Source organism: Henckelia pumila, chromosome 2, assembly GCF_033568475.1.
Source record: "Henckelia pumila isolate YLH828 chromosome 2, ASM3356847v2, whole genome shotgun sequence".
NCBI lineage: Eukaryota > Viridiplantae > Streptophyta > Magnoliopsida > Lamiales > Gesneriaceae > Henckelia > Henckelia pumila.
In genome coordinates this window covers 117677483-117689448 of record NC_133121.1, presented here as the reverse complement: position 1 = coordinate 117689448, position 11966 = coordinate 117677483, and the positions used below count along the sequence as shown (strand labels likewise).

The window sequence follows — 11966 nt, the reverse complement described above, 5'->3', positions numbered from 1 at the left end:
AATATTTTTCTCTCAATTCAATTGTATTTTTCATCACAAATGAAGACCTATTTATAGATCCACATTTGAGATTAGTCCAAAAATAAATACATCATCATCTACATCATCACACACTAATTTTCCACATTTTACAACTCAATATTCAACATTCAACATTCAATATTCAACATAATATTAATAATAATAATATTTTTCAACAATTTATACTTTATTTTATATTTTATATAGTTTTTCCTTACTATTATTATTTTTTAAAGGCCCGGAATCAGTCACTTCAAAAGAGCCACATGGCAGATTTAAGATGGAGGTTGCTTCATAGACCTGCCACCTATAAAACAACTAGTAGATTTTATATCCTTAATTTGCCTGCTAGATTTTTTAGGCAGTAATATTTGGTCACAAATGCTATGTCATATATTACTGCCTAAAAAATCTAGCATATATATATATATATATGATTTTATATATGTATTGATGAATCTATGGATCCAAATTCCAATAGATTGGGTAATTAGTAAAAGAAAATATAGAGTAAAATTAACATTTCCAAACGAAATTTCTGTTAGATGATCAATTAGACATATTTTATCACTAGTAGAATTTCTGCATATTACTTCGCTATTTTTTACTTCGGCGATCATTATTACCGAAGTAATACATAGTTATTTACTGCGGTTGTAAAACTAACGAAGTAAAATGCACTTTTAACTTCATCAATTAAAAAAACGGGCTTCACTTAAATTTTTAAGTAACTTTTTACTTCATCAAATTAAATTTGATGAAGTAAAAAGTTAAAAATAAAATTTTTAATTTATATTTGGTGAAGTAATAGGTTGATCGGTATAATTCTCTACTTTCATTTTTTCCACGAACTTATACGTCTCTCCCTTTCTCTCGATCTCCAAGTGCAAATCCATTTATCAGGACTTCCCCTGTCGTCTCCCCCCTTTCTTTGTTCCATATGAACATTCAAGCATGTATGGATATATGATGCATCGGAGTTTCTGAAGATGTTGAAGGTGGAGCGTTGGCCTTGCCTGTCCCGAGCCCAGGTATCCCTTGTAGTCCGTCGCTTATTTTTGCTCGTGTTTGAGGGGTTTTGTTCTTTAGTTCGGTAGGTCGATTTGAAAAATGAATCACTATTTTTTTATGCTCATTCTGCCCAAACCGAGCCCTATTCCAGACCTGCTACTGTGCGCATCTTCTCCGGCGAGTTTCTATGTCGATTTCTAGTCGATTCTTGGCTTTCTAGGTTCGGTTCAAAGCTTAAAGTTCATATTTGAGCCAAGCCCATAAATTTTTGCTCATTTGAGCCATGGTTTCAGTTTCTCTGACAAGCTTCAGCCACTCAACCACCGTGGAATAGGTTCTATTTGGTTTCCACTTTCCAGCCAGGTCTAGATCCGATTCTTGAAGGTTTTAGGCTAGTTACAGCTCGGTTCCAGCCTCTATTCTTGACTATAGTAGGCTGCCCGGAAGTAAGAAAATGATCACTCGATTTATTTCGAATTTGTTGTTTTTATGACACTATATTTATTATTGGATTGTTGTAGGTTCAATCGCTGGCTGGAAGAGTTCAAGGTATATTTGTTCTTGAAAGTTTCGGTTGATTGTTTATATGTCTATTTGTTTTTAGCTTGATTTGAATGACTGTAAATCGCCATTACAGCCTGTTTTGGAGCCCCTAACCTTAAGATTACAGTAATGCTACTGCTATTTGTGCTGCTGCCAAAGTTCCTTAATGTAAGTTTGAGTTCTTTGGGTGTGATCTATGTTTGTATGGAGCACACAAAAATTTTAGTTGTGACATTTTCTTGAATTGTGACAGCAAATCTCAGATATGGAAATACACTTTGATATGTTATGCTTGTGCAAGCTGAAAGATTATATTTCTGTTGACTAATTCTTTGTAAATTGAAGTTGCTTCGGATAATTAGTCACCTATGTTGGTGTATTCAAAACTTTCGATTGGTTGTTTACTAAAGATGTGTGATTTTTGCTCTAATTTTGTGAGTTTCAATTTAAGTCAAGTCTGTTTTAGGACACTCTTTTTCTTAAATAAATTTTCTACAGTTGGTTATTCAGCCGTCAACCTTAATCCGTGATCTTTCTTTGTCTTTGGGAGATATACAAGATTTGTTTTTTTTAAAATAAATTTTCATGTTTCCTGAGCCGATCATGAATCTGAATTTCAATGCCATATTGTGAATATGAGTATCTCTGTGGCAGTTTAACTTTTTACCTGCAGTAGCCTGTTCAGGTGTTGCTAAAGAGCTCAAAATAGCAATGCAGTTTCCGACCAAGAACCACCTGAAGTCCATGCGAGATGGACTTACATTGCCAATGAAATAACCTCCTCTCAATGGCATAAATTCGAATACGCAATCTGGAATAGATTCAAAAATGACATTGAATTTGTTGACAGCAGTATGAGAATACTCTTCAGTTTTATAGCGATAAATGTTGTTCAATTGAGTGAAATCAATCCAGTAATAATTTTGTATAGGATAACTCAGAGCAGTAATACGCTTGTCAATGCGTTCGATCAATTCCTTGCCATCATGCTCGGGTTTAAGCATCTACCTTGCACACCTTAAAGCAAAAAAGAAGAGGGCCTGAATTTCAATCGGATAGCTATACATCCCCTGCACCATATTGAAGCCAAAGTCAAACCTCCAAACTCAACAATTTAGAGTCATTTGGATACACGAAAATAAACTCTCAGTTTTTAAGCACTCTTGGACAATCATTCGACATCTATAAAGTATTTAAGCAGATATGTAAGTTTACCATCCGTCTGTTGATCTTATTCTAATATGATGGGCACACTTTTTTTAAAAAATATTTCTCCAGTTAGAAATATTTTTTCTGTTGACTTTCCATCATGCAACATATTAATTTGGTGGTTTCTTGATCGATCAATTTTTCAATTGTCGTCGTGTGCTATTGACTCGAATATTTTGTGTTCAGATTACAAGAATAATTGGTGCTGAAGAAGCTAGTCCATACGATGTTCTGGGGGTGAACAAAAATATGTCAGCTGAAAACATGAAGAAAAGGTATACTTGTGATGATATTTTAGGATGAACAGAAAAATCTCATACCATTTGTATGTCATGTATTGTTTATAACATTCAGTTTCTTTGTTCTATAGCACTTCGACCATCTTAGAAACTAGAAAAAAATAGTGGCACTGTATGGTAGATCATGTTATCACTGTTTGATGTATGCGAATAACCAACACGGTTGAAAGCAACTCTTTATATGTGGCTTATAAAATGATATAATGTGATTTTTAGGTATTGGAAATTGTCTCTGTGGGTCCATCCTGACAAAAGCTCTCACCCTAAAGCTAACCAAGCATTTGTTAAGTTGAAAAGCATTTAAGGATTTACAGGATCCTGATAAGGTAAGTACTTTTACGAGTTTCAGTTTTATGTGAAAGTTGGAAATAATTTTACATACTTGCATGCTAAACTAAACAATGCTTAGGCTCATGATTTGAACACTGTATGTACATAAGAGTTTATTGCCTTGTGGCATGTTTCAGATAATATGATTATCTTTCTGTCGTTCTATAGTGTCATTTGCCTGAATCTCTTAAAGATGCTGATCATTGTTTGTAGACCTCAACGAATACATGAAACATTTTTCTTTTGTTAACTTATAGTCTTCGATCCTTCCCCGTTTACCTTGTTTATTTACTGGCTCTTTGATCAATTTGGATGATAACACCTATAATTGTTGTATGAGATCAGCAGAGATCATTCTGCAATATTTATTTGTTCGGTGCACAAACTTATGATTTTGATATGCCCGTTTATATGACGTCAATTTGGTTCGATATATTCGTTGCTTGAATTCTTTAGGCTCCTCTGCAAGTTGTCTATACAACAGAGCACTCCATTTTTAACATAAGGATCCAAGTTACCGGGATGTTGAATTTCTCTTCAAGTAACTTGACCAATGAGCAATTGCTGATTATATAATTTTTAATATAGAGAATTTTGATTAAATCACAAGTATATTCTCTTTTGGCAACGAAAAGTACTAGATGACAAAATGAAGCTAAAGGAGGAACAAGAATCATTTCAGGTACTATATGTCACTGTATACATCGGGACAGGCACCACAAAGCTGCTTTACTAACAGAAAGTGTTTAATTTTATGTAGGCAGAGCTGAAAACCATGCGAGAGGCTGCACAATGGAGACGTCTGCAAGGTATGGTATCTTTTGGAAAATTTGGTGTGGTACCTATGCATGAAGTGGGTGGGCGATGTAATCCAAAATACTTGCTTATGGTTAGTCATTGTTTTAAATTAAATATCTTCTTGGTTTAAGTCAGCTAAAGTGGTCTAATATTTACGACTGAAGTTTTCAAATCCATCGCGGAACAGGGAAATTTGAAGAGATTTGACCTTATAGCTTGAGTTTCATCCGGGCACTTTATATGAAACCATTTTTTCGACATCTCTAACTTTCGTGTTTTGAAATCCTTCCGACATTCCTAAGATCTGCCGAAAAGATCCTGGGGTTATATTCAGTTGTTTCTCGACGGAGAACTGAATCAACAGAGAATGGGGGTATGCAACTTCTTACCTAATTCTTTGCCTTTTTTTAGTAAAGCATGAGGACTAAATAAAGTTGCATATCGAAGTGGGTATCTTTATTTCTTCTTCTTATTATTTTTTCTATCTTCAAAGATTTGTGATGTCGACGCTGTTGCTAAAATATTCATTTTATTGAGCTGGAAATTGTCCCACGAAAGAGTGTTGCTAGTTTTCATTTTATTTTTTTATTTTTTACTTGTTTCATTTTCGAATATGGTGACATGGATTTATCGTGTTTTGTTTGTTGTGGGGTCATATTTGCCAAATACTTAAACATAGTTTCTCAAGTGAATGCAATATGAGGACTAATATAGCCAAAATTTAGTCCAATGCATGCTTGCGTTGTGTTGTATGAATAAATTTTTCATACTCAATCTGCTTTCCTTAATTCCTTTTAGCATTGTGTACAAATTTATATTTATGTATTTGAGTGGACTTTGTGACTCCTTGCTCTGTTCTGGATTTAAGTTCCATATTTTACTGAAATCTATTGTTGCGATCTAGATTTATAGGGAGATTTGAGAAAGGTATGGAGTGGAGTACTCAGAAGTTGAGATATATAGGCGTGATTATGGTCAACCTTGGGGTAAATATAGCCAGGTCTCATTCTCTCTTCTCTGTAAATTGTGATGAAGTATCCAAAAGTATCCATTCTTGATTTTGGAAACAGTTTTCTGATTTGAGCTTGGCTTAGTCATATTTGAGTTTAAAATTGTTTTGTTGAACTATTCCTAAAAATTAGCATTGATTGCTCGAGCCACATTGATTTTGGAAATCATTCATGATTCTTGTATAATAAACTTTTAGTATTTGTTATTATATATAAATTTTAATTACTTAATTGTTTATTGAAGATAAGTTGTGAATTATGGATAAATCTTGGATTCGCTCGGATAGAAGATCTAAACAGTATGAGGAGGGTATTACTAAATGGCCAGGTTTTAAACAACTGACGGTATGTGTTGTGCTTACGTATGAATGACATGAATTGATAGTTCATATTATTTGGATTGTGATTGCTACAATTGAGTTTCAATTTCATTATAGGGAAATCTGAAACAAAATGGTTCTGTTGAATGTGGATATTATGTGATGAGGTATATGAAAGAGAAAGTTGAATGTGAAGATCTACATGTCGAAAGGATGGTGAGTTTCAAATTTTATTTTATGCTCTGATTCCTTTCAAAATATGCTTGTCAATTAAGCATAACGTTAGAAACTATAAACTTTTTTTAAGATTTTTTGAGTCCTTTATGTTTTGCAACTAGCTGCCTTGTTTTTTGTTTCTTTGTTTATTGCAACATAGGATGAGATTGTCTCTTTATTGCAAGTGTACAGATTGTATTTGGCTTGGCTTGATAAATTGGGCATCATATGCTAACACAATCTGCTAATAATCGATCTTGGCAGCATAGAGGATCTTGAACAACTATTTTTGTGGCAACTTTTAAAACCCATAACAAGCTGATACATGTCAGCATGCATACCAAATAGGTTGATGCTTATTTTTTGTTTTGGATTTCAGTTTGCAAATAGATGCCTTGCTTTTTGTTACTTTGTTTATTGCAAGATAGGATGAGATTGTCTCTTTATTGCAAGTGTAATGCTTCTCCTATTGCATGAGGATAAGCTAAAAGATTCTAATTGTTTATGTTTTGAACAAATCTATTTTAAAGTGTCAATATAATCATTTAATTTCAACAGTGTATGGATTGTATTTGGCTTGGCTTGATAAATTGAGCATCATATGTTAACAGAAGTCTGCTAAATTCTGGTATCCCCAAAATTTGAATTGCTGAGAACTGATCTTGGCAGCAAAGATGATCTTGATCAACAATTTTTTTGGCAAGTTTTAAAACCCATAACAAGCTGATCATACATGTCAGCATGCATACCAAATAGGTTGTTGCTTATTCTTTGTTTTGGATTTCAGTTTTCAACTGCTGCCTTGTTGGTTTACCGTGACATTCCTATCTTTTTTTGAATTTCAGTTTGCAGGATGCATCAAGAATCAGTGTTACAGTCAAGAACAATTTGAAGAAGTTAGAAGTGAATGGAGTGAATTTGTCTACTCGCATGTAGGTGCTTAATTATGTCATTCACTTTGGGATAGTAATTTTTTTTGAGGAAATACGTGTGGATGTGTACACATTTAGTTTTGAGAAAGTACGTATGGATATGTGCATATAATTTCGCGTTATTTTGGTGGATAGATAAAAATATGATCTATTTGCTGGACTCTACTACTAACAGATGTCGAGATGAGGAATGGAAAAAGATAGTGACAAAGTAGGTAGTAGATTATGTTGACGAATCAATTCTCTTATACATATGAAAAAAAAATAATTTTTGACTTTATCAAATGTAGTGGGGTCAAGATGTACAATGCTTCAAGAGGTATTCCTAGAGGGCCACTTTTTAAACAATTGACGGTATGTGTTGTGCTTACATATGAAAACATGAATGTGATTGCAATATTTTGATGGCGTTAAAGTACTATACTATAGGGACTAGGGATGGTGTTTTAGTGTTATATTATATTTGAGAACTTTACTCATTTGCTTACCTAATTCAGTTTTTTTTTTCTAAACTTATTGCTGAAATATTTTTTTATTTCATTGTAGGGTAATATAAAACAAAGTGGTTCGGTTGAATGCGGATTTTGTGTGATGAAGTATATGAAAGATATAGTTGAATGTGAAAATTTACATTTGGATAAAATGGTGAGTTTCCTTTTCATTTTATGATTTGGTTTACGTGAAAATCTGTTTCCATCCTTTTTTGCTACTTAGTTGCTCATAAATGAATCTGAAGTTGGCATTTATGGTAGGCTCTGTTTTGAAGTTGGCATTTTTGGCATGCTGATAAATGTTGGAATCAAAATTGTCTGAGATTACTTGCGACTGCTCTATGATGTATGGATTATTGTTTCTAGTTTGGATTGGGTCAATGGTATTTCGTGCGACTGTTCTATGTTCTGGGCATTTGATTCTGCACTTATTGGCTATTTCTCTATCTCTCACCACCTGTCCATTCGTTCTCGCATTCTCTGCCTCCCTACTTCTGCAAATTTAGCACTCATTTCCAAACCAAAAACGTAATATGAAAAAGGAATAAGATTGCAAGAATTTCAATAATTGGTGCTGCAAATGGTCGAGGCAAGGCTTGTGATGCTATAGACCCACAAATACTTTTATTTAATTTTTCTTTAGATCTATTATGTTGAAGCTTCAAGCTTTTCATTTTTTCAATTGATTAGTACAGAGAGGTGCATAAAAGATGGTATCGTGAAGGCTATAAATGATTTATTTCCAAATTCAAGAAAACAAAGATTTCGGGTACCCGAAGGTATACTACCCGAAGTTACCCGAATTTTTCGGATACCCGATAGTCGGGTACCCGATAATTTCGGGTCGGGTTTGGGTAGTCTAAATGACTACTCGACTAATCGGGTATCCGACCCGATAAACCCGAACCCGACAATACCCGACCCGGCGCCCACCCCTAGTCTCTTTAGCTTATTGCGGTAATGGACGTTCCTAGTGAACTAAGATTTGATTTTGGTGGACAAGCTATGGTTTACTACATTGTTAACATCAATTGAGTGTGATTGTTTTCTTTAGCTAGCTGTTGGAATTATTTGTGAAATGACAAATATATATGTATCCTTGATAGAGTACTGTGTTTTCAATTTAGTAATGTTTTAATTTAATCATCTGTTGCAATGACAACCTGTGATCAGTACCTGCATATGTCGTTACCCTTATTTGTGAACTGGCAAATATGAATCCTCGATCTTAAATTTTATTCTAATGTATTTTATTTTTTTTACATTTCAGTATTCAGGATCCATCAGGAACCAATATTACGACCAAGCTCAATTTAACGAAATTAGAAGTGAATGGAGCGAATTCGTCTACTCCTATGTAGGTTCATAAATTGGTCATATGCACGTTGGGATGCATAATACTTTTATTGATGGATATACTTTTGGATGGATAATTTATCAATATTTTGTAAAAATACTCGTGGATGCATAATTTTTTATTGATGGATGTACTTTTGGATGGATAATTTATCAATCTAATTAGTGTATTTTACGTTTCAGATATATATATATATTAATGGTGTTATTGTATCTAATTAAAATTGTTTAATGTTGATTTAGTGATACATATATTTTTACTTCATCAATCAATGTAAAAGCCGAAGCCATATGTACTTTATTACTTCGTCAATTAATGAAACTGCTGCAGTAAGGGCATGTTTTTACTTCGCCAAGTTACATAACATTTGAAGTTAAATAGAGCATTTACTTCATCATTCAATGTAAATACCGAAGTCATATATGTTCTATTACTTCGTCGTTTAATGAATCAACGGAAGTCATATATGTTCTATTACTTCGTCACTTAAGAAAACTGCCGAAGTCAAATACGCGCATTTAATTCGTCAGTCAACGTAAATGGCGAAGTTATAGATGTTATATTACTTCGTCACATAATGTAAATGCTGAAGTAAAAGGCATGCTTTTACTTCAGAACCGGTCCAATATTAAGCGAAGTAAAATGGTACCCTATTACTTCAGTAATTTCATGCCTAATACTTCGGTTATTAAGCGAAGTAAAATGGTACCTATTACTTCACGTGCATCTACTTCGGTACTTATCTATCTACGACTTCAGTTAATATGCGAAGTAAAAGGCATAAATTCTACTAGTGTATGTGTTGGAAATGTTTTCAACTAGCCATTTTATGCCTGAGCATGAGTGATCATGAAGCTATTATTGAAAATCAAACAACATATTCAATAGAAAACAGTAGTGCTGATCTACATGGTGTAGATACACTAGTAGAAAATGTGTTTTTTACTTCGTCAGTTTTTACTTTGCCAATTAGTAAATACGAAGTAAAAGGTAACAATCTACTTCGGTACTAACCCTGATGAAGTAAAAACGCACCTTTTACTTCGGTACTTGAAAAACGCGGGCTTCACTAATTATTTTGGACATTATTTTACTTCGGCACACTATTATTGCTGAAGTAAAAAATAAAAAAATTAATATTTTTTATTATAATTGATGAAGTAAAAATTAACCGGATATTTTGACCTCAACACTTGTGAAAAAATAAAACACTATCCGATCCCCTTTCTTCTTCGTCGTGGGAAAGAAAACCTAGCTAGCTGCTCGATCCCTTTCTCCTTCAGCCGCCCCCATCAACCACCGCCGGGAACCGACGCCAACACCCTATTTCGAAAGCAAAAGGTCTGAATTTCTCTATTTTTGTTTCAATTTAGGTTTTACATGTTTTGGAAGATTTCAGTGCAGAAAGTATGTTTCCTTTTCTATCTCTGAACCTTCTTTGCCGAACAAAATCCTTCTCTATTGATTCATTCAACTTAAATATTAGCCATCATTAATTTCATCTTGATTATAATATTTTAGAGATTGAACGACATGCATAATAAATTTGTGCCTAATTAGTATAAATGTTCGACGATCGGGTGAGTAGTGTGTGTCTCCAGGGGGCATAATTCACGTTGCTCTGTTTCATATTCTTGCGCATTTGTGTTCATGGACTCTTAAAATCTACTGTAAGTATTACCTTGATTGTGACGAGTGATAGGTGCCTCACCTGGGAGATTATGATGAATGAAAATAATTCTCACGGCCCAACTGCTTTTCCACCATATGAGAAACGACCATTTAGTTAAATCTTTGAAGTGCAAGGTTAATCATCATACATTATCCTATTTAGTTTTTCTAGTCAAAGGACGAACCCTATATATCTCTGTGTTTAGGTCCGCGAGCAAATGTGTTCTTTAAGCTTTGTTCCCGTTAAAAAAAATTCTTTTGGAATTCAGCTTTTGATTTGATTCATCGTCTCTCTGTTCCATTTGTGTTAGCTGCGTTATTGTGATACTCTATCTATATAGTTATGCTTGCGCATATAGAGGAGTGTTGTATGTGTGGTGGTGGTGGTGGTGTGTGTAAATATAGTTTATCTGTGGAGGAATTTGGTTTTTTAAACATTCTGTAGGCTAGATTTTGTTTCGGTTTGGGTTTTACTTTAAAATGCTGGTATTTTTTTCTTGAGTGGTTGCCACAAATATGTACCTTGAACATTGAAAATTATAAAGCATATTGTGGTACTAGAGCTTTATGTGTTTTGAAAATAGAGAAATGTCAAATGTTAGCCTTTTTTCTTAAAGGAAATGACTGTGAGTTAGTCGCCACATCATAGTTTTCATAATTTTGCTATTTCTTAAAGCGCTTAGCTTCAGTTGTTCAGAATGCATGAGTTGCTGTGTCAACAGTAGCTTGGGCATGGTGTCAAATAATTTGTGCGAGTTGCTATTTCAAGTAACAACCATTTTTACGTGAGTATATTCTATGCCATTGTGGTTAGAAGCAGCTTTGGTCTTTGGTTAGAGAATTTTTCATGTAGGGGCTTGGGGACAAGTTAAGTAACGTGTAAGGTTTTGATGCAAAATAGAATGGGAAAGTGATACTGAGTAGATGACAGTCTGAATGGAGGAAACACTGAAAAAAAGTTACCTATCAATTCGTTTGGTCTTTGGAGTGTTGGATCCCAACACTGGACATACCTGAATCATTCCACAATATAATGCTAGTAAATTATTTTATGTTGCTTTCTTTGCTAAACAATCTACTGTTCTAATAGTTACCACTCCTTTTTTTTTTTTTTTTTGGTTTTCCAGCACTATAGTCGCTCGCACCTCAATCTAACAACTCTAAACATGGATTCTTGCACTACACATTGGACAAGTTTTTTATGGAATCTGATTTTAACTTTCTGGATGTTTCTGTAGTGGAGCATTAAGTGCTCAAGAGAGAAGTTAAAAGACTACGAAACTTGTATAAGCAGCAAACTTCATTGCCGCAACAAAAGCAGGTATTTTTAGAACTTTTTCTACTTCGGTGGACTTTTAATGTGCTTTGAAATTAAACCTGGTCGCATATTTTCTCCATGTGCTTACAATATTTTGATTATATGATGATTCATTGTTCGCATTGGGAATTTTGTTTCTTATGCTTGTAATTGTGCTCGATACGACTGTTAAATTAATTTCCTAGCTTTTGTGCTTGAAAAAGTAAGTTTATTGTCATAGTGGTTATAAGTTTCGTTGTGGTGAATATCTTCTTGTAGCAATCATGTTTTAGTGGTCCTTCCCTGTTAATCTTAGTGGCAGTGCATTTTCTGAATTAGATTAGATACAACCTTCCTCGCTCATTTTTTGTTTAAATAAATTAATATTTCGCATATTCTATTTTTTATTTCTGCTCACTAGTAAAATTAATTTCCAGTTTTGACTTTGAAACCAAAAGTAT

At 33.8% G+C, this 11966-nt stretch overlaps 1 protein-coding gene across 1 annotated transcript; it reads left to right on the top strand.

Annotated features, from left to right (window-relative positions):
• The first annotated feature begins 4056 nt into the window (after positions 1 to 4056).
• Positions 4057 to 7316, top strand: LOC140885159 (uncharacterized). Its single transcript, XM_073292094.1, has 9 exons — positions 4057 to 4095; positions 4174 to 4302; positions 4399 to 4584; positions 5116 to 5211; positions 5466 to 5566; positions 5659 to 5757; positions 6603 to 6689; positions 6980 to 7043; positions 7236 to 7316. Exons 5-8 carry the CDS (start codon positions 5480 to 5482, stop codon positions 7016 to 7018), a joined length of 312 nt encoding a protein of 103 aa, XP_073148195.1. The 5' UTR covers positions 4057 to 4095; positions 4174 to 4302; positions 4399 to 4584; positions 5116 to 5211; positions 5466 to 5479; the 3' UTR covers positions 7019 to 7043; positions 7236 to 7316.
• Positions 7317 to 11966: the final 4650 nt, after the last annotated feature.

Bases quoted from the DNA above. Each gene is read 5' to 3' on its own strand.
- LOC140885159 (XM_073292094.1), top strand. From the start codon at position 5,480: ATGGATAAATCTTGGATTCGCTCGGATAGAAGATCTAAACAGTATGAG. The intron at 5,567-5,658 runs GTATGTGTTGTG...ATTTCATTATAG, and splicing joins CAGGTTTTAAACAACTGACG to GGAAATCTGAAACAAAATGG. The intron at 5,758-6,602 runs GTGAGTTTCAAA...TTTGAATTTCAG, and splicing joins ATCTACATGTCGAAAGGATG to TTTGCAGGATGCATCAAGAA.